Source organism: Ambystoma mexicanum, chromosome 3p (genome assembly GCF_040938575.1).
Source record: "Ambystoma mexicanum isolate Mex_15411 chromosome 3p, UKY_AmexF1_1, whole genome shotgun sequence".
NCBI lineage: Eukaryota > Metazoa > Chordata > Amphibia > Caudata > Ambystomatidae > Ambystoma > Ambystoma mexicanum.
Window position 1 is genome coordinate 111,139,959 of NC_090925.1, and position 23,984 is coordinate 111,163,942.

The window sequence follows — 23,984 nt, forward strand, 5'->3', positions numbered from 1 at the left end:
GTGCTTCGATTATCTTCATCTCTTCTCTTGAAGGGAACCGGGCAGTACTTGGAACAGCAAAGTGGCAGAGCCTTAGGTCCTGATTTCATTTGGTCTGATCAGCAAAAAAATGATCCTGGTATTTGGATCCTCTTCCTTACCAAGTTCCTAAATGGCATATTTACCATGAATATGCCTCTGCAAAGCTGGAGGGCGGCGATCATTCCCATTCATAAGAAAGGAGACAATAATTAACCGTTCAACTATACCAATTTCGTTGATCGATTCATTCGCAAAAATCTACTCCAGGACCATTCCCACGCCCAGACGGGTTCAAGTGATGAGGTTGGATCTAATACTGCAAAAATATGCGCAGTTGAACTCTCGAAACGTATATCTCGCGTTTGAAGACCTTTAAACTGCATTTTGCACTGTCCCGAGAAACCTTTTATGGGAAAGTCTGCATGACCTTGGTGTTCCAACATGATTTAGCAATGCTATGAAATCTTTATACCACAACAAAAGTGCTCACATTTGTTGGGGCCCATGTGGAGAAACAACGGCACAGTGCTTATTAATATTGAAGTAAGGCAGGTCTGCGTGCTGGCCGTGTTACTAGTTTTGTTGTATATTAACAGTATAGCACCAGCATTGCACTCAGTGGATAAAGATGCCTCCAGCTTAGGTGTATACAAATGGAGCCTTCTACTATTTGCAAATGATGCAGTGTTTTTGGCTAAAACACCAACTTTACACATGAGGCCTTATGCAACATCAAAGGCCTGAGTATCAACCAAGCTAAAACCAAGGCTATGATATGTGACCTGGCCAGGCGTGCTTTTCGATCTGCTGTAAAATGTTATTTGAATAACCATCTATTGGACACTGTTGAATCATTCAGCTATCTAGGGTTGACTCTGTCAAATAATATGAAATGGGTTAAACAAATTGAGAAGAGCACCATCAGTACGTGGCATTGTGGTGCGATTGTCGACCTCACATCCCGCCTTGGAGGAAAGGCAGTTCCAGTTCCCCTCAAAATCTATAGTGTCCAGGCTATTTCAGGCGGTTGGCGCTGAATTGTGGGGCCATACTCCTTGCCCCACAATCCAAATATCAGAGAATACATTTCTAAAGCGCCTCCTCGGCCTACCATTAAGTGCTCCTTCTGCTCCGGTGGCTCTGGAGGTTGGATTAACAAAAATAAAATATGACCTTATTTTACAACCTGTGTTATACGGGCTATAAATGTGGAAATCAGAGGCACTTGCACTTTATAATGAAGGCATGGAGGAGGTGTTGCACAGACCTGGAGGAAAGGTGCTGCAGTGGTTCAAGCACGTCAAGACTATGCTAATAAACATCGGTCTCGGAGACTGGTGAGAAGATCCCAACAAGCTTGGTACTATGTACAAAAGTAGTATCTAGAATCATTTCAATGATTGGGTCCTGGAAACGATTATGCATGTTATTAAGGAAAATTGGCATTAAAATATATTGCAGTCAAGACAAATGTGGACATAGAACCGTAACTCGATTACCAAATAAGCCGTAAGGCGAAAAGTATCTTCATCAAGTTTCGCCTAAGCATTTTGCTGCTTTGATGAATCCGATGGAGTCATCACTTCTCTTCCGGGGTAGCCTCTCCCCATGTGGCGAGGGGACAGCAGCTGCTACCTGATCCTGACCCTGAGGGTGGCTATATGAGGGAGGACCACATGGAGGGAGGCAGCCCTCAGGAGGTTCATCAGACAATAAATGGTATTGCCCAGTTCCTTTGGAGTATATCCCAGCCATTCCCCATGCATTGATGGCATGTTGCCATATCTCCCAGGCCCCCCTTGTTTTGCATAAATTAACTTTGGGTCTAACCCTAAGTTACCAGGGCGATCCAGACGTGGACTCCTTGCTCACTGTTCTTAGAGAGGCGTAGCTTCACCTCACTGATGATGCCCAACAAGACTGAAACACTTGTATGGGGTTGCTGTGGTACTCTTGTTCAGAGGAGAATTGCCTAGCATTTCGGTGCTGGACTGCCCCTGGGCAGGACAAAGACTGATATGTGTGGAAATTTCTTCTCTGTGAAAAGAACAGTGAGCTAAAGACTTGGTTGAGACTCTCCCAGGCGCCATCCACCCAAGAACAAGTCAATGGGCTGTGTTCGTGCTGGTAGAGAGTTTCCCAGACCCCCCTTGTTTTGCATAAATTAACTTTGGGTCTAACCCTAAGTTACCAGGGCGATCCAGACGTGGACCCCTTGCTCACTGTTCTTAGAGAGGCGCAGCTTCACCTCACTGATGATGCCCAACAAGGCTGAAACACGTGTATGGGGTTGCTGTGGTACACTTGTTCAAAGGAGAATTGCCTAGCATTTCGGTGCTGGACTGCCCCTGGGCAGGACAAAGACTGATATGCGGGGACATTTCTTCTCTGTGAAAAGAACAGTGAGCTAAAGACTTGGTTGAGACACTCCCAGGGGCCATCTACCCAAGAACAAGTCAATGGGCTGTGTTCGTGCTGGTAGAGAGTTTCCCAGACCCCCCCTTGTTTTGCATGTTGTCATATCTCCCCTCACCCTCCAAGGAAAGACTTTGAGGACATTCACTTTGATTCTGTAGATTTATCATATGTGGATGTGCCTTCTAACACCATTAGAAACACTCTGTCAAACTATAATTCCAATTTGTCAAAAACAAACTTCTAGTACCATAAACCCAAAAGTACTGGGACGAAAAAGATGCACCGAGTAATGAGGATTACTGAATTCCCTAAGCACATGCTGCCCTCTAGTGTTCGGGAAAGCCAATCCGAAGCCAGTAGATTTAAACAAGCGATACAGCTGATAAGGGATCAACCTCGCTGGCTGGTGTAAGGAAGGCATGGTTATCAGAATTACAACAGACACAGGGAGTACAATCCAAGCGTGTTTATTGAACAGTATATGGGTGAGAAAAATGCCTAATCTAAACCTAAATCTAAGATGGGAGCAAGTTACGAGCCTCAAAGTAAAGCAAACGCTGTCCTAGCGGTGTTATGTCAAAACAAAATGGCCTATACTAATAAACCTATTGCCAAATCCTTACTCTATATAGCAAAAGGGTGTGGGACAATGATATGTGTAACAAAAGAGTGTAGCGCAAACTGAAATGTCCAAAAGGGTTTCAGTAGTTCAGGACTGCTGAACTAATGCACTCCCTTCCCAGAGTTACATCACGGGACAAGGCGGAACAGTGGCATGACTGTGAGCACCCCTTGAGTCTTGAGTCTATAGTCATCAGGAAGCAGTTTCTTCAGAAAAAGGCAGAATCCCTTGAATCAATCTCTTTTGCTGGGCATTACAAGACTTTTCCCAAGCCCTCACCAGGCGTGATTCCCCTCTTCCCCGGCTTCCTCATGATACTCCTTCGTTGGGTTCACCTTTGTCTTTACACCACTGTTCAGTCACTTTATCAAAATGCGGTATTCACTTTCTCTTGCTTAAACTTGGCATCCCTCTGTCGGGTTCACTGTAGCCTTGAAATCACAGTTCAGTTAACTTTACCAGTTCTACTAGCTTATAACATTCAGGAGTTCTTAATGTCTTTTTAAACAAATATTTGGTTCACTTTCACTGAGGTCCCACTCCTCTGGGCTCAGATCTTCCTCTGTAGGCAGTTCTGGCTTCCCTCGATTGGGTGCAAGCCTTCAAACCGCCAGCATCACACTTGTTACTTTGCAATCTCTCAGGTCCCCCTCCGCCGGGCTCAGACCTTCCTCTGTAGATAGCTCTGGCCTCCCTCGATCAGGCACAAGCCTTCAAACAGCTAGAATCATACTTGCAACTTTGCAGTCTTTCACGCCTTCACTTCAAAGTACTTGCCAGTTCGATACAGACACTTCCGATAGGCGATCGCGTCTTGCCGGGTCACTCTGTTATATTGTAGCGACTGCATTTATTTTCAACAATCGGGCTTTGCTTTCTCACAGCTGCCATCCTACGCGCAACTCACAATACTGGATACAGTTCAAAGATTTATACCGTCCCCTCCTGAGGCCTTCTGGTATCTGCAGTTTTCAGTTAGCATTGCAGGGCTAATAATTCCTTAGGTTACCTTTATACTTTGTTTCACTTTTTGTCAAAGACTTTTGACTGTCCAAGGGGCGGCTTGCACCCTTGACTTTACCCTCGTATGACCACTTTCACTATTCGCCTCCTTTCTCTGTTATTTTCTTTCATGGCTGCTCTCACACACAGCATTCTTCACTCTTGCTACAATGTGCTTTCGCTCGCGCAGTGGCTGATACAGTTTATGAAGATCTTCGGTCAAGTCAATGCTTTTGGCCTAGCGCTGCTACCCTCCTTTAAAGTCCTCATCTTGCAACATAAAGGAGGTACCATTGTGATCTTCTGCAGTAGCCGGAAGTTGCCCCTTTGGGATTCTGCAGCGACATTCACCCCGCAGCTGGTAGGACCTCAACCTTTTATTCGCCATCTGGTCCCGACTGTTCTGCTTCCATGGTCGTGTCGCCTTCCCGGTATTTCCTGCCCTTCCGTTCTGCTGGTCTTGCTCACTTCACTTGCCCTTCTCGCCTCGCTCTCCAGGTGCTCTCATGCTCCGCCTTTTATCCCAGTGGGGAAAGGTAACAGGATACGGTGCGAGTCATTAAGGTTAAGTTCCTGAATATGCCTGACCCTGATGTTGGGACACGTCAAACGGACTGGTTGTGTGTGAGTCTTTCCCTGAAGCACTTTGTCCATTCAGCAGAGTGTGTGTAGGAAAGGGGGGGTTAAAGTTCCTAGATAATACATGGAAAGAGGGTGTTCTACAGGAAAATGGGAACAGGGATACCGCGTCTCCTCCGAGTGCCCCACTCCCTAGGGACCCCTCCTCCAGGAGATCCTCCCGCACTGGTCCACCCCCAGGAACTGGATCCAAAGGTGATGGCCGTGTCCTGGCCGCCTGGATGACAGTTCCCAGGGGACTGAGCAGTGAGACACCATTTGGTTTCTTACCCTAGAGCACGCAACCTCTCTCGATGCAGAGCAAGAGACCGGAGGACAGCAACAGTGTCCATGGAGTGAAGAGACTTTGCAGAAAGGCAGATTGTAGGTGGATGCATGCAGCGAGGATGCCAGAAGCAGATGGAGAGCTTTTGGCCATACACCTGTGCTGCAAAGCAGACTCCACTGAACTGAAGCCCGGCGAAACCGGAAGGCGGGAGCTGCGAGAAGCCGCAAAGTAGTGCAGAGGCAGTGAGAGAAGACAGAGAGCCGCAAAACCTCCACAGGCTTACTGCAGGAGATCTGACATACGCCAGCCAAAGCCGGTGAGCCCACCCAAGGGATACAGGGACACCATGGTGTGTCAAATGCATGGCAAAGTACAACTAACATAATTAAAGCAAATGTCTGAATGTATGTATTACATTTGAGTGAGAAGCCCTGGCAGGAAAGTGCACCAGGCAAGTTAAGGAAGTGAAACAAGAATACAAGACTGACAGGTTTACATGTGTTCACAGAGTACACATGAGGGAAAGCCCTGACAGGAGAATATACCAGGCGAATACGAATTACAAGTGTGTTCTGATCAGAATGTCCTGGCAGGAGAGAATACAGCACAGTGTTAAGCTAAACAGTGTATATTATAAAAACACCAAGCAGGTCCTCAGAAGGATATATATCAGGATTGACAAAACACTATGCAAGCATATTGAGAGAGTGAGAAAACCTGGCAGGGGAGTGACAAGACAACGAACAGCAGACAAAGCGTTATTTTTGCCACTGGTGTTGTTGGGCAGGAGAAAACTAAGGAACCTTAAGGAGAGTGCAGAGAAATCCGGGGAAGGGAGCCACCCTCTGGAACAATGAACTCTGACTTTGTGGAAGTTTTGTTTTGAAGTTATGTATTTTCTTTTTAACACGTATATACAACTCAAGGCCAAACACATTCCCCTTTTCACCTTAGAGTTAATTTATTAGAATGTGAAGGTCAGAATAGAACTTTGGATACAGGACAGTTTTGCTTTGGATATTCTGACATCGATAGACCTTTAGTTTTGGTGGGGAAATACCTCTACAGCAGGGACAGAGAGGCATTTCCCCACCCCTTTTATATTAATGACAGTCTTTTGCCAAAACCATGATTAGCTTGTGTCAAGAGTTTCATTCCTGACCCCGTGCACCGCTTACCCACTTTTACACCCAAGTGGGACAAGAACGTATCACCCTCATGCCCTTTCTGTCCCTTCAGGATAGAAGATGAGCAGCACTTCATCTTTCGCTGCCCCGCCTATAAGTCTGAGAGGGCCCAATGGTGCAGACCTTTGTGGGTTCATGAGCATTTTTATTTATCTTGTCTATCGACCTTTTAGTGTCTTTTTTGATCCTGTATATTTCTCCTTTGTTCACAAACACTAAATGTGTAGCTGTAGAACGTTCCTCAAATGTCTTGAAATGAATGCCATGGGCCTCATAACTGTGCCGGTCCGGTAACAATGGTACCGGTAAGCCTACTGGCACCATTGTTACCGGACCGGCACAGTGCAACTCTGCGGGGCTGGTGCCGTAACTGTTGTTAACGGTGCCGGTGCTCCCTTGTGCCCATTCCCATGGAGTCCTATCAGAATCCATGCGAATGGGGACTAACAAAATGGCCGGCACCTGACTTCCCAGCCACCGGACCTGGAATAGCCAGTGGCACCAGGTAGTCAAGCGCCAATAATTTATTACGGTTCTGACGGCTAGCGGCTGGTTTTACCGGCACGGCTACCGCTGGGCCTGTAATGAAGCCCATGACTTTTCCATACCTACATTTACTTTCCAGTGCTGCCATTTTTGATGTCATCAGTGCACCCTAGTTTCCAGGGATGTCACAGTTGATGATACACAGACTTCATAAGTGATGTTATATGTGTGCCAGAGAGTGACTTTGAATTTAGGTGGTATAGCTTCGAACAACTGCTGAATTTCATGTGTTTTGTTGCATTAAACTGGCTGCTTTACGTCACTTCAACCAAACTATATAAACGGAATAGAAGGGCTTTATCGTGTTGAGCACATTTATTTTAAATGTCTTTTGATTAAAGTTTTTTCACATCATTTTGAGGGGTTTGTTATGCAATATTTCACGACACCTGTAGCACTGAAGACTTCTTTTTCTATCATAACTAATGTCATATGCAATGTTATTAGGCTATTTCTAAGCTACAGAACATGAGGTTCTATTAATTGCAGCTCTGTGGGCAAAATTATATGTCTTCTGGCCAGGACAAGTGGATACTTTGCACCGGTGCATGGCCTTTGACCAGGCCTCATGCCCTGATTAGGAAAAAGTAAAGCAACTAGGACAAGAAAGAGGAAGAGACAAGGAAGAGTGACTGTTGCAGGGATGGGCGCAAGGCCCTGTGAGGAGGAGGTGAAAAGTGGGGGAAAATATTGGACTGTGACAAAGAAGAAGGAGGAGGGGTTTTGGGGGACTGTGATGATGAAGAGGCAGGTGGGAGGTCATGGGGACTGTGACGAAGTAGAGGATGCTGGGAGTTAATGGAGGACGTTCACAAGGGGAGAGGGAAGAGGGGGGCATGAGGGGCTGGAACTAGAAAGAGGGGGTAGGGAGGAAACGGGCCCTTCTCATGACACCTGTGGAATGCATACCACTCAGTGCGTTCCACTGTAAGGAGCGCTGTATTTGGGCAACTACCCTCTGTAGATCATACCAACAGATGTGAATGAGATAAGTTCTCGGGAGGATAGCACAGCAGCAACGTGCCCGCCTTGAAAGCAATGACACAGAGCAACACAGGTTCGATCCCTGTGTCCACGCTTAAAACCCTCTGGGTATTAAGCGCGTTATAAATAACCTATCATATCATATCATAACTTCAAAAGGCATCTCAATCTCTACGTTGCATGGGCTGGTTTACTAGTTTGTATGACAACTCAGAGATTGTGTAACCTTTTGATGTGAAAGGGCTTGTTTAATGCGGCCCAGCCTCATAAGTGCACCCTACATCTCAGCAAAACACTTTATTACAAATGTAGTTTTAGCTGTTCGATGAAATACACAGCTGCCTGCTAGCTCTTCATCAGCCCACCACTTATTTTTAATTTAAAACATAAAATGTATTGCAAATTTTCACAAAAATCCAAGATGGCACTGGTGTTTTGCTTTTGAAAAATCTTAGCTTTAATCAATGCATCATGGTGGCTCTTTAAAAGATGTTCATGCCAGAGGCACCCCATTATCTGACAGATGTAAAAAAAAAAACAACAAATGGATGGATTTGTACCAAACCAAAGGCACCTGTTTAAAGACTGCATTTTCCCCACGGAAAGCCAATGCAAAAAGTAAAAGTACACATTTTTTTCATGATTTATAACTTTGAAACCGTCAGACAAATTTGTACCAAACCTTCGAAGTTTGGGGGCCTCGGTTGTAAACATTGCTGGGAAATTTCATACAGCAGACCAAGGGTGTCAAATGCTATTAGCACCTAACTACAGGTTAAAGACAGTCGCTATATATCAGGAATGTATATATGTATATATGTGTATCTGTATATTCCGTGAGTTGGAGTTACATCATGAATTGCTAATAACTTTTGACTCGTACCACATATTTAGCTGACATTTTGCAGACAATTTTGGAACTCGCAGGCCCCTCCAGACTGGAAAGTTTGGAAAATATTCTTTGAAAAATATAAATGTTCTTAAGAAAAAAAACAAAGCACTTTCGGCTTAGTCCCCATTAATTTTCCGACAGACAAAAAAGGTAAATATTTCTTACACTGCACAGCCAAAACCGCTGGATGGATTTGGACCCCTTTCAAAACAACTTGGTCACAAAGCATTGACTCGTGATACCTTTGTGGACTGGGGTTATTTCGTCCAGTACTTTAAAAAATATTTAACAGAGAAGGGGGTGCCCCCTTCCTATCTTATTTTTTTTCTCCCTATATGACACCCATATACACAGTTCATAATTGAATATTTAAACTGAGATGCACTTTTATGCTGGGTACCATATCAGCTAATACCTTTTCTAACATGGTGATCTGACTGTAGCCACATGAGGGCTTTCGAGCTTTAGCAGACTAAGGGTAATGTTATGCTATGTAGAAACATTGGTTTTAGTAAAGCACTTGCACTTTAAATTGATGATTGAAATTCAATTTTTTGGTCATCGTATTAGGCTGCTGTGACGCACTATGCACTAGCACTTTATTATAAAATGTTTTTTATATATATAGAATTGCATAACGTCATACCATTGCCCTATACTATTACATCTTTGCCTAATGGCCTCGTCTCCAACTTGAGAACGTGTATTTTATTAATATTTATATTATTATAGACAGCGTCACTAAACAGTGATTTCATGTTCATTGCTCGAATAGTCCATGTGGGCAACATTGAAGATTTTATTTTATAAATGATTATAAAATTGTAACATTAATTATACTGAATATACATTAGAGATCCTTGTGTGAAACCTAATAGAAGTGGGAACGAATTTTATCCGTGTAGATATTATGATACACATGCACTTTGCACCTTATAAGATGGCCGAATGCAAAAAATCACATCTTTGTAAGTTACCTTTTCTGTGTCTATTGGTGTGTCATGGGTTAAAAGAGCTCCCACAACAGGGTGGAGTTACTGTGAACAAGCCACAGGAGTGTGGAGAAATGCATTAGTTAGCCTCCTTGCCACTGGGAAGTCATTTTTTACTGCAAGATTTCTTAAATAAAACCTCAACTTTTAAAAGCAAAATTGTTGCTGTGCAGTCGTTTTTTTCCCACGCTTGAACCTTTTGGCGAGCAACTATTGCTGGATATATTTTTTGGATTTCGTTCTTTGATGGGAGTGCAGCTTCTAAAGAAACAAGACTTTGCGGTCTTTGTTTGCTTTCATCTTCATATATATATATATATATATATATATATATATATATATATATACACATTATGACTTCATGCTAGCGCTAGGTAAAGCTAAGGTTAAGACAATCTATGGAATTTTAGAAAAGACTGTTCACACTAACTTCTGAAACCTTGCAGCCGGCTGAGCATGCACATATTCAGAATTGTGCATTAACAGTTTCTTTGTTTTAGAAAAAAAAAATGTTTGATTTTGTTTTGAACAGCTTTTAACATTGGGTTTTCCCAAAGGAAAATAAAAATGAAAATGTCGACCCACATATCTGAAAATTGCCCACTTTGTTTTCCACCGTTTTTTTCATGTGCCAAAAGTTCATCTGGAATTGGTGCACTGAAAAAAGATTTTGAGAATCGACCTGGCCAATTTTGAGATATTAACGAGATAATGTTTAGCCATACATGACGCAGAATATATGTGCATCTTTCATACAAACTATGAAAAGCATATGAGTTTTACAGTTTGCACATAACACAATTAAGATCTCCTAAAAACTCACATCATAGGCAAGTCACAGATAACTTTGATGTCTGTTTTAAAGTGATGGAATAAATGTATGCTTTTCACACAAACTGTATCAAGAGGAATATGCATTTCCCAGTTTGTACATAAGCAGTCTACATCGGAAAACAGAAAATCACAAATCAATGTCAGGGCTGATTTTAATGTAAGTTTTCAGGGGATGTAATGAATGTACATTTTTCATGCAAACTGTACCAAAGGTCAGATGAGTTTCACAGTTTAAAGATTACGCAATTTACATCTTTTAAAAATGCATGAAAGCCAGGGCATGCAAGTACGAACTGTAGAAGTCATATACGCCTCATTTTGCACGTTTCACAATTTACATCTGAAAACTCACATCAAAGCCAGGACTGACTTTGATGTTAGTATTCAGGGGATGTAAAAGATGTACATTTGTCATACAAACTGTACCAATGGGCATATGTTTTTCACAGTTCATATATTACGCAATTTACATCTTTTGAAAACTAACAGGAAGGCCAGGGCATACTTTGTACGTTTTCAGGAACTGCAAATTACATACAAGTACAAATTGGAGAAGTCATCTTCGCACCTACAATATGTTCACTTAGGCAACATTCACATGTCAAATGTGCATCTACAACACACATGTACCTACCACACACATGCACCAGAGACACATGCACCTAGTACACTTGCACCCACAACACATACACCTACGGAACTTGCTCCTAACACACACCCTATATGACACACTCTAATGATACACACTTACCACACATGCTCCTGTGACACATGCTCCAACCACACACATTCCTATGATACACACTCTAATGACACACCCTTATGATGCACACTCCTACAACATGTGCTCCTATGACACATGCAGCTACTACACTTGCTCCTATGACACATGCTCCTACAACATGCACTCCTACAGCATATGCTCCTGTAACATATGCTCCTACAACATATGGCCCTATGACATACACTCTTATAACACTTACTCCTACCACACAAACTGCCCACAACATGTGCTGCAATAACATACACAGGGCATGTGAGTTTTACAGTCCCTATATTACAAAATTAACATCTCCTGAAAACTCACATCATAGGCAAGTCAGGGCTAAATTTGATGTCAGTTGTAAGGACATGGATTAAATGTACACTTTTCATACAAACTGTACCAACAGGCATATGAGTTGCACAGTTCACGCATCACACGTTTCCTGAAACCTCACATCAAAAGTAGGACTGATTTTTATGTTAATTTTCAGGGGATGCAATGAACGTACATTTTTCATACAAACTTCACCAAGGGTGGTATGATTTTCCCATTTTGTAGATTTTGTAATTTACATCTTTTGAAAACACATGTAAGTCAGGGCATACTTGAGGGCTTACTTGAATGTAAGTTTTCAGGAGCTGTAAATTGCATACACGTATGAATTGATTTTGGTGTTAGTTTTCAAGGGATGTAATCAATGTAAATTTTTCATACAAACTGTACCAAGGGGTGTATGATTTTCATAGTATGCAGATTATGCAATTTACCTCTTTTGAAAACTAACACGAAAGTCAGGGCTTACTGTGATGTACGTTTTCAGGAGCTATGACATACTAGTAGTAATTCTAGAAGTCATATATGCTTCTCATACATACGGGCACTGCATATTAAAGTTAAAACTGACTTTAATGTGAGCTTTCATACCTATAGAAGGCATACAATGCATTACCAGAATGTACGTTTTATATACAAATTCTATGTACATGTGGGAAACTAACAATTTGTTTTGTACAGTAAGATACCTCTAGAAACTTCACATAACAGTCAGAACTAACTCTGATGTTCGATGTTAGGAGATGTACATTTCGTATATGTACAAACCATATACGTGCTATATACCTCTTCCACGTATATAAACCTCATATAAAAGTCAAACATGATTTAAATGTACGTTTTCAAACATATAAAAGGCATATAGGACATGTGCATTTTTTGACTTTTTACCAAGCACTCTTGTGCTAATCATATGCCATATACTCACATGCAAAACACTTATACACCAAGCACTCCTACGCCTTACATGACACAGTCTAACGACAATCATTCTTAAAACACCCACTTCTATGACAACTACTCTGATCACAAAACCTCCATCATAACACACTGTTTACACACATACTCCTACAACGCGTGCTCCTGCAGCAAATACTCCCATAAGAGGGGATCTAACGACACCCAGTCTCATCACACAATGTTATGACACATGCTCCTATAGCACACGCTCCTATAATAAATGCTCCTACAACACATTCTCCTTCAACACACATCTCACGCTCTTACAGCTCAAAAACATACAACACATGCACTTATGACACTTACGCTTACGTTGCATGGTTATGCAACATGCTCTTATGCCACTCAGAGAGTTATGCTAAATGCTCTTACAATACACACTAGTACTACAACAATCAATAATCACATAACCGTAAAAACCAAGTTGAAATTATTTGGCCATACACATTTTTATAAAAATGTTAAGGTCTAATCAACACAAACTTAAAATCTATAAACATCAGCAATGATAATGTTAAGGTAATAACATAATAAACCTTATCAATAAATTGAAAAACATGTATTATATTAAAATCAAGTATCATGGTAATCTTAACTCTCCTGCAAACTTTAAAAGCATATCATATTGTCATAAAATTATAACAATTTCACACATCAAAACAAGTAATTATATAAAATGTACAATCATTCAAAAGTACATTTAATATTTATTATAGCTCTATCTTTAAAAAAGTATTACATATTTTTGTAATACAAAATTACTGCATAATGGCAAACTTGAATTATAATATACACACACAATTGCAAGAACAAATACACTGAAATATTTAAAAAATAAATCTACAATAACAGAATATACATAGAACTTCGGGTGTCATAATTTAAATATACAATGATATCAATTAACAAGGTACATGTCATGATAAATACATATAATTTACTAAACAATAAATATAACACTATAAAAAGAAAAAAAAATACATTGAAAAACTAAAAAAAGTTTGGTAAAATGTACTTCTAAAAATAATATATGCACCACATTTATGGTCATTACACTGTGCATAACAAATGCAAACATGCAATATGTGTGCTAAATTACATTTTGTAAATAATGCAAACTGTAAATACTAACAAAAGAAGCTCATATGTAATACACTTTGAAAACATAAATAAAAAAGTTCCACATTTTTATTAAAAACAAACAAATATTCACACAACACATTATATTACTTTCACTACATAGCATTTTGGAGCAAAAACAAAATATTGCAAGACATAAACAAGTTGAGTTAAGGTTACCATGATATTTGATTTGGGTTGAAATCAACGAGACTCTGCAGGATCTGCGGAGAAGTTGTTGAGACTGCTTGACACATACTAACCCAATTCTTCAAGCTTCAGACAAAGAATATACCAAGTTCTTCAATGTTGAATGTGATCAATTTTTGAGCTTGCTGTATGGGGTGAATCGATTGTTTTAGCGTCCGGAGCGTACCATATTTGGAACATTGTTCAAACCAGATTATTTGCTCGAATGGCTGTATAATGCTGTTTCAACTTGGTAATATTGTAGATTCTATCAAGGAACTGTGCTGACCCTTTTTTTTTAGATATGTATTTTATCTTTTTATGAATGTTTTTTTTAAATATTGTAGTGTAAACCAAATGCACTTAATAAAAATAAATAAATAAAAACATTTGATTTGAATATATTTTTTGTAAATGTATTGACAACATTTATTATGTTGTTACCTTCATGTTATTATTTCTTATGTTTGTAGCCTTTAAGTTTTTGTTGGTTTAACCTTAACCGTTTTTGTAAATCTTTTTCTTCCAAATAATATATATAATCATTGAAAAAACTTTAGTTAAGACAGTTATGTTGTATCAGTTCCAAGCAACCAAATCTTTACTTGAAGTGGTTCCCCGGTGCACAGCAGATGAGCACGCTGATGAAACGACACTTTCCATCACATATGACATCATTGATGACAGCACTAGAAACTAGAGCACACTCATTTTCAGGTGTTTTGATGCATTAAACTGGCCCAATTATGTCACTTAAGTTATAATTTTTTCACTTAATTTGAAGGTTTTTGTTGCTTTTAAATCTTGAAACCGTCTCTTAAATTTTGTTTCACTGAATTTTAAGGGCTTGGGTATGATATAATTCACACCACCTGTATAACTTTTTTTTCTATTGAGATCACAAGTGATGTCATATACAATATCATCAGTGTACTTCCAAGCTAGGAATCATGGTGGTTTCTCAATTGGAGGAGCAGTTTTTAATGTGCCATGGCCTGTGATCATGCTCCATACCCCGCAATGTCACCGAATGAGGATGAGGAACTGGGACAATGACAAAGAAGAGAAAGCAGTACAATGAAGAGGCAGAAGGACTGTGACAAGGATGCATGCAAGGGACTAGGTCGACGATGCACATCCGGGACTGTGACAAGGAAGTGTGGGAGGGACTGTGACGAAGATGCATGAGAAGGACTGTGATAAGAATGTGTGATGCAGGCTAAGGAAATTGAAGGACACTGATGAGTAGGGGGGTGGTTGGACAAGGATAGTGAAAGACTTTGGTTTGTGAATTTGCAGGGTTAAGAGCAAAGAGGGACTTGGATAGGAAGAAAGTCGCAAGGCTAAGGGTAATGAGGTACACGGGTGAGGAGGGGGCATTGCAGGGGTAGGATAATGAGGGGCATGGACAGGTAGGGGGTCGTGTACATAATGAGGGACATTCCCATGACAATCTGGGCTAGCCATGACACTGATGTGGAATTCAAAGCACTATGTGTGTTCCACTGTGAGGAGCTCCATGTTTGGGCAAGGATATGCTGTATCTCAGATCAGTAAATAAAACGAGTACAAGTACTTCATAGGGTAGCTTAACAATCTTCTGGACAGTTTAACAATCTCATGGACTGTTTTTATGAGCTCATATGAAAACCCCAGATATTGGGTAGGTTTTTCATGTGAAAGGGCTTAACACATTTAATGAGACATGTTGTCACATGCCATGTTATTAAACCTATAGCTGCTCTAGGAAAGAAACCGCTGCCTGCTGCTCTCCTGTAGCCCCTTAATTTAAAAACAAATGTAAATGTGTCTATAATCCTGTGGTTTTTTATTTTTATAAAGCAAAGCATCACAATTTTAAATTACGTCCTTATACTTATGAAAAGCCTGCAGTGCAGTGCACCTTGGGAGATTTATAAAAGATTTTGGTGCCCGGAGAATGCAATGTAAAATGTTTAAGAATCAAATAAAATAGCCAACTTGGCATGCCCCTCACCACAGCCTGTTCATTCCCCGCATGCATCTTACATTCATATTCATTTATTTTATTTTATTTATTGATCATTTGTTAGGTCGCTTATACAATTAGCAACAACTGTTTCAAAGCACCCACAGGGCAACATGGTGGGGAAAGGGGAAGGGAGACAATGAATTACAGCATTGCACAATGCAGAGAAGGATATTGAAATCTGAACTTTCCAGAAAGAGCAGAAGAACGCAGCCTAGGACAGGAGAGAGAGGATGGGACTGGGCTTCACGAAAAAGCCAAGAGTGGAGAATGGAGAGAATGAAGGCAGTGGGAGGCAGTGGCGGGGGCTTGGAAACGGAATGCAAAGATACAGATATGAATTGATGTGGGAAGAACCTGGTACAGATCGTTTAACACTAGCATGCCAACACGTGGCACGCAAGAATTGGCAATGCCAATAGTTTTGGCGTTTACTGCTGTTCTTTGCATTTATAGGCACCAGGGTGTAAGGAGGAGAGTGCAACGTTTGGAAGGAGATTGCAATAAGGGGTGCAGGTGAGCAAAAGAATGAGAAGGGGAATAGAGAAAGGGCAGGGGAGGACGCCATTGCTAGAGGGTGCCATTGATGATGAGCAAGAGGAAATATGAGTGATAAAGGGTGAGAGTGAAAGGGTAAGAAATAAAACAAGTGTGTGAGAGAGCATAAGGAGCGGGGGTAAGATGGGTGGGTGGGGGAATAGAGGAGGTAGGATGAGGTAGGGTGGGTGGCGGAAAAGGGTGTAGGGTGGTTGTTGGGAGTAAAGAGAGAGGTGGTAGTGTTGAGTAAGGAAAGGGGGCATAGGATGGGTGGTGGTAGAGGGGGGTTTGGAGGGTGGGGCTAGAGAGAGAGGGGGTAGCACGTGTGGATGGGGTAGACAGGGTGAGGGTAGGGCTGGGTGGAGGTAGAGGGAGTTAGCGTGGGTATGGGTAGAGAGAGTTGGTAGGGTGGGTGGTGGTAGAGAGTTGGGTAAGGTGGATGAGCAGGGATAGAGAGATTGGGGGTAGGGGTAGAAAGGGTAGGGGTAGAGTGGGTTGGGGTAGAGAGAGTGGGGTAGGGTGGGTCGGTGGGGGTAGAGGGATTTGGGGTGGGCTGGGGTCAGAGAGGGTGGGGGTAGGGTGGGTGGTGATAGAGAGGGTGGGGATAGAGAGGGTGGGGGTAGAGAGAGTGGGGGCAGGGTGGGTGGGGTAGAGAGAGTGGAGTATGGTGGGTGGGGTAGAGAGTGCTGCAGGTGGCTGCACATTCTCCCTCCATGGATTTAGAGTGCACCAGGTGCAGCTTAAATAAACATGGTTGGATAGTTGAAGCCGTGCATAAAGAGAGAGAAAGAGAGGGAGAGAGAGAGAGAGAGTGAGAGAGAGAGAGAGAGAGAGAGAGAGAGAGAGAGCAAACATTGCTAAGTCCTGATGCCCCTCCACTTACACATGGGGATATCTCCTTCCACTAAAGAGTTGTGCTGTGCATGCCCCCTACCCACATTGCATAGTTGTTTTGAAAATAATGCTACTCTTCATTTTGGAGCTGTCTCTAAGCCATTCATAAACATCTAGAAAGGGCCTGAAATGTTGGCAGCTATTTCAAAGCAGGATTTGCGTTCATTTATTTGGCTAGGGGTGATGAGGTCAATTGGTCAGGGGCTTGCTTCTGCAGACACTTCAGGAACGCCACAAGCACTGTTTTCAACCGTACCAATAGGCTGCAGATAGTCAATGGCAATGGGTCCTGGCACTTACACGACTCTGAGAGGAATTGCACGACTCAATTGGACATTTTAGTAAAAGGTGACTGTTCAGCCGTGGAAGGGCTCGAACCCCTGCCCTCAGTGTTCGCAAAGCCTAAGCTTTCCCCGCTAAGCTATCAAGGCCACTTTGAAGCAGGCACCTTCTCGCATTACAGGCCAGTCAGATACAACTCAAGCTCCACAGGGCTCGAACTCTCAGCTTTGTCACAAGGCCATCCTTATCTGGTGCATTTATATTTTGAGCAAAGCCTGGTCTCCATCGGGGCCCCATGGCATCTGTCCGTGTTTCAGGCTCCCGGTACCCTCAGTATGAGAGCTGTACCTGCAAGAACGCATGACTATATGTGGCGCATACCAATGTCTGAGCCTTTAATATATTAGATCTCGTCTGCGCCTATCTCCACCAAAGAGCAATGGTGGGGCTTTGGAGACTGTTATTGTAGACGGAGAACCCGACTGAAAATATAATAATTTGTACTTCATTCTGCCACAAGCCTGAGGGGTGGCTTGAACCCCGTGTCTTGATGCTGGTAGACACACGCTCTAACTATTGAGCTACCAGGGAGGCATTGGGTTTTGAGAAGGAAACATGGGATGAAATGAAAGGTGTTCCCACACCCAGGGACCGTCGCCAAACTATTAACAACTCAAGCCCACTCGCATTCCGCATGAAGCCCCAAAACAACAAAAATATGCTATACCAATTTATAGACGGTCCCAAACCTAGGGACCATCATGGAAGCCCGGAAAAGCTCTTAGATCAGTCCACCGCTTAAACATATTCCGACAGGATGTCAACAACAAAAAAACATTGGTGCAAACAAAGGAAAATCTAACGGACATATAGTTAAATGAAGCCATTTTGCTTTTACTTTGGTAGTGCACATCTCCCTGGCAACAGCAGCAGCCCACAGACGTGAGCTAGAGGGTGAAGGCTCAGCTGGTGCTTTGGCCATTTCATCGCCAAGCGTTGGCATGCCAGTGCCATACACTGCTCCCAAAATCCCCTTTACAGTTTTTTACAGTAGCACTGTGTTGGCACTATTTTCACATCACAATGCACCAAAACGCCTACCCTATGCGCCATAACAGGTGATATATGCCATACACTGTATTGTCACACGGGGTGGGGGGGTGGAGGGGATGCTGTCAAAGCGTAGGGGAAATATGCCATGATCATTTTAAGTTGGTGACTATGGACAGAATGAAGAAAATTAAAGTTGCGTAATGTACAGTGCTCTATTTACAGGCAAGCTGGCTAGTGAGGCACTATTTTCCATTCAATTTGCCTACATAACAAGTGTAATACCAAACTTTTAAGAATCAAATAAAATTGACAACTTGGTACAACATTCCAACTGCCACTAAACCACTTTGTCAAAGCCATGACTTGCTTTTTAGGTTCGTTTCTTCTGTATTAACTTTCACTGACAATGTGCAGTTATTAGTTGATAATGGGACATGTATGATAGTGTGTTTATTTAGTGCACTGCTGGAGCTTATTACAGGAGTGCAAGATTGTATCTGCTTATCAACACATGTCATAAACCACAAAGCCAACATTTTAATGCATGTTGTATTAAACTGCTTACATTATTTGTAAGCAACACAAAATACAAACATATTGGTGTGCTTTTGTATATTCTACATTTTTCCTACACATCAGTAACTGGAAGATATCTTTCATTAGAGTGAGTGGGAATCCATGTACTAAAGGGAATAGTGCTGTGATCTTGCGTTATAAGGAATACAGTGCCTGCTTATTTACAGCACATAAAAAGGATATTGCAAGTAACCTCAGAGTTCAGTGACCACAAAGATCAACTTATCACTCACTTGTTCCTCTACATGCTTAGAATTTCGTACACTTATCCCATATATTTCTATTGTTATTATTATTGTTGGTGTTATTTCTGTTAGACAAATGATCTTTAGAGCCCCATTTCAATGTTTTTAATTTTCTCTGTCGTAACATGCTGCACAGGTTCCGTGGTGGTCTGGATGTAACCCGGGGTCAGACAGGGACCGAGTCTGTCTATACCACTTACCGAGGGAAGGAAATCATGTTCCATGTCTCTACCAAGCTGCCTTTCACTGAGGGGGATGCGCAGCAGGTAATGCCCACTTTTAATATAGTGTTTAAGAAGTGATAGCCTAGTTCTAAGGAATCCCACATTAGGGAATTGAGCAATACGTTATCTGGGATCACTTAATATGATCATTAGGGAAGTCAGGATTAGAGCGCATGCCTCCTGCTCCTGCCAATGTCAATAACATAGCCTCTAGTCAACATCTCCTTCTGCTATGAAAGACCAAGGGTTATGGAATGGGAGATGCCAGCTGCATCAATGAAACTTGCAAGGAAGGGTCATGAGGATGGTGGGAGTCGATGACAATATATGTTCGCCTCCTCTCTAATTCTGATCAGCCTGATATTAATTATCGACCTACTGCATCTTGAGGGGGGAAACGTGGGGTGCGGGTGAGCCTGGTAGGGGAAGTGGACTTTTCTAGTAGTGGGAATAGTGGGGGGGGGCAGCTATGTCTCCAGTGTTCTTACACTGGAGCAGTGGTGTTCGGCCGACTTCAGGACAGTTCTACTTTTTTAGAGGCAAACATTATTTAACAACTCTCCCGCGTGTCTCCCCCACTTCTCTTCCATTGTTTTTTCAGTGGTTGGGTGGTATGGTGCATGGCATGTTAAGTTCCAAATTCCTTAAACCAATGGCACAATAATATTATGGCTGAGATGGTCAATATTGCATTGGAGCTAATTTACATTGAGGGTATGTTCAGTGATGGGGGACTTCATATGTTGGGAACGGTGGCCATGACAGAACCAAGATGCACACATATTAGGAGTAGCATCAGGAACTGAACTGCCAGAGTTAATGGGACAGTGTTTGTGCTTGTGGATAATTGGACATTTTTTCACTCACCCACCTCCTCCTCTCTCTCCCAGCTTCAGCGTAAGCGGCATATTGGAAACGACATAGTCACCATCGTCTTCCAGGACGAGAACACCCCCTTCGTGCCGGACATGATTGCGTCCAACTTCATCCATTGCTATATTGTGGTGCAGGCAGTCCACGGCGTCCTAGGGGGAACAGTCTACAAGGTGATACAAAGCTTTTCCGATCTGCTGTTTATATATTTTCCCTGATTTCTGTCATATGGTGACTTTCCTGCATAAAGTCGGCAGCAAGTGTGACTGTTCTAGACATGGCGTAGCTGTGAGCAACTCGCTATATTTTAATGTATCCTCCCCAAACTGCTAATCAGACCTCCATGCAACTTGGTTTGGTCCAGACCATAGGTGCACTAGGAGCATTCCTCTGTCATCAAGGTCGATGCTTCTAGAGATAGCTCATCATATGATACTGAAGGCAGCCAGCACATTACACAGCAAAGAGGACAGCTAAGTCTCTTTCTGTTGCAATAGGACATTTCCATCACTGATGGTCAGAACACATCTTAAAGAAGACTCATTGAATTCCATTGAGCCAACATAGGGACTCTAAGAGACTCCTTACTATGTCGGAAATTTCATAGCACTGGTTCCTCCAAACCTGCTTTTACTAGAATTAGCAACTACAAAGCAAATCCAAAGCATCATTTTGTTTGAGGTTTTCTATTGGTTTGCTAGTCAGACTGAACCTAGCTGTCAACAACTGCCCAAAGAAGAGGAATTGAGAACAGACTTTTCCAAACAGTTTCCCCATTGCTCTAATGAGCCATGGATTACTTTCTACAAGAGAACACTGCAATCTGTTGTGAGCTTGTGGGGGCACTACGCATCTTTCCATTCTTTGTTGGGATTCGTGTTGCACCATCAGCCAGAGCTTTTCATCTGACAGGAGGCAGCAAGGATTCACTCAGAGTGCGACATTATTCACATGTTTTTCTCAGAAATGTTAATGTTCCACTTGCTTTACTGCCTAAAGCACTCCCAGTAGCCTGCTGCAGGACTCTCCGGGGTAGGCAGGAGATCCCAGCTTCATTTTGACTGATGTTGCAATCGATCAATTAGTTAAACAGAGTCGTTTGTCAGACCTCCATTTGTTGCTAGAAGCAAGTTAACTTGCTCACCCATATAAGATCTGCTTTTCTCTCCTTCACCCTCTTCCAGGTGTCAGTAACAGCCCGGGATGATGTGCCTTGCTTTGGACCAGCTCTCCCTAACCCATCCGTGTTCCGAAAGGTGAGTCTTTGGAGGAATCAGAGGTACTGGTTACACATGCATGGGTATTCTTCATGATAATCAGAGCAAGACTTGAAAAACTCCAGACGAGTGACCCCACCCCCACTTCTAAATAAATAAGGGGCAACGCATGCGCCCAGAGATCAACAAAACTGCACTCTCCTAATCTCTGGGATCTCATGGATCCAGCACCAAACATGGGAGATACTCCTTATTAACTTGTGATTGACTCCTGATTGTTCCGGGACCCACAATGATTTTTTAGTTTGAATGGTGATTGTGGCGTTGATACATTTTTCCTTCTCAACTCTATGTACGCCTTGAGGGGGCCTGTCAAGTATGTTTGTTGAACCTGCTGAAGTCTGTATTAGCCTGTATTAGGTCTGGAATCCTCTGCAGAATTCCAGAGTATCCGGCAACGTTGATCCGCCATCTCACTCCACTTTATGCTGTGGTGCTTGGAGTGCCCCAACTCCTTTCCTACACCAGTCTGTTTTTCTGTTTTCCAGACTATATAAAAGGCAGGCACTGATGCATCACATTGATTATCAGAAAAGAGTGGCCTGATGAGTCACTCCATTGAATACACATTGTTGGTCCTGTGACTTTATAGCACACTGACTGTATATGATAGATTTACAGCCTCGCCTGAGCACCCTCTTAGAGTTTCAGCCCCGAACATGCCCATAAAACCAGCACTTTATCTTTGCGCATGCACACCACTGAAACCTAGATGCTGTCTGAGTGCTAGAGGAGCTCACTACATCACATTGTATGAACACTGCACAAAAGGAAGCCTGACACGCTATATGACATGGAGCTCAGTAATGAGTTGGGTAATTCAATATGTATCACACAGAGGAAAGCAGAGGCTGAGGAGGACAAGGATGCCGGACCATTTGATAGCAATGATAACACGGTTTGGTGGGCAGGTAAGGGAACGTTTACGCATTACTTTGATCCACAATAACTTTGACTACTGACTTGACTTTGAGTGCTAATGCAAAATCATAGTTTAATATAACTGCAAGATTGACACATTATTGACAACAAATGTACTCCATATACCTGGAAGACTGCTCATATAGTACCTGTTTTTAAGAAGGGGGCAGGTTGAACCCCAGGAAATATCGACCAATAGCTTTGCTGGACTCTTCCAATAAAATGTTTGCCTCAATTCTGCTGGGAGAAATGGAAGCTTGGGTACATAAGTCTGACATCATAGACAAGAATCATTCGGAATTCAGGGAGGGGTTGCGGACTACCCCGAATGGTTTTATAGTTAATTTACTTAAAAGTTAAGCAGTAGCAAAGAAAAAACATGACCCTAATTGATTTAACAATGGCCTTCGATAAGCTCAATAGGGGCAAGCTATCAGGGAAAATTAATGCCTGGGGATGCCCTAGCCCTCTTCTTGATGTCTTGTTACATTTACATACCCACATTCAGTCCCAGGTCAGATTGGACAGCGGGGGCTTCCTGTTGGCTCCCATTGTGGGTTACGTCAGGGGTGTGTACTGGCCCCCGCTCTTTGCAACCTGTACCTGGCAGATGACCCCATGTAAGCTCAATATATTCAAGGTTTTCCCCCCTCGTCTGGGCTCTGTACCAATTCAGCATGTTGCTTACACAGATGACTACATTCTTTTTGATTTAACCCCCATCAGACTGCACCATTCACTCCATTCTTTTGCTGCCTACATCAAGAATCTGGATCTTGAATACATCTTCTAAATGTTAATGTTAAAGGACATTTGTAACACGCACTATCACCACCGGAAGGGTCCCCTGGCGCAGACAAACATTTTAATTACACATCCAAAAGGAAGATCGCTGAAGACATTTAAATGGCATGTAAACACATCAAACTATAGAAAGTGGCATTGTGTAAATCTCTTGGGGTTCACATCAAATAAAAATATTCACACTCAAAAGATGTAAAAGACATGAACCTACGAATTGTAGCTTTTGCTGGCTAGATGGGAAAAATTATTTGGAAATCAAAGGTCATTTCCTCCCTGATATACGGGGCAGAATTTAAAGAGCCTAAAATACCCTGGGATAACATTGTGGATAAATTATGGGATAGAGTCCTAAAGTTACCAATATGTGTGGAGAATCCTTAGGTTTTATGCCAAGATCTTAACACCTGATACTAATTCTCTAGTTACAGACTTAATTAAATACGTTCGTTTCTCAAGGTTGCTGTGCGTATTTTAATGATTGGATTGATCATTGTTTGGTAAGGTAGAGCCAACTGAAG

The 23,984-nt window shown here is 42.2% G+C and overlaps 1 protein-coding gene across 1 annotated transcript in view; it reads left to right on the forward strand.

The window, feature by feature from the left end:
• LOC138580135 (rap1 GTPase-activating protein 1-like) overlaps nt 1-23,984 on the forward strand; it is a 713,312-nt gene that overhangs the window by 482,544 nt on the left and 206,784 nt on the right. Inside the window, exons 13-15 of the mRNA XM_069650446.1 lie at nt 19,504-19,633; nt 20,482-20,637; nt 21,649-21,720. Of these exons, the coding sequence (XP_069506547.1) occupies nt 19,504-19,633; nt 20,482-20,637; nt 21,649-21,720 (358 nt within the window). The remainder of the gene's footprint in view (nt 1-19,503; nt 19,634-20,481; nt 20,638-21,648; nt 21,721-23,984) is intronic.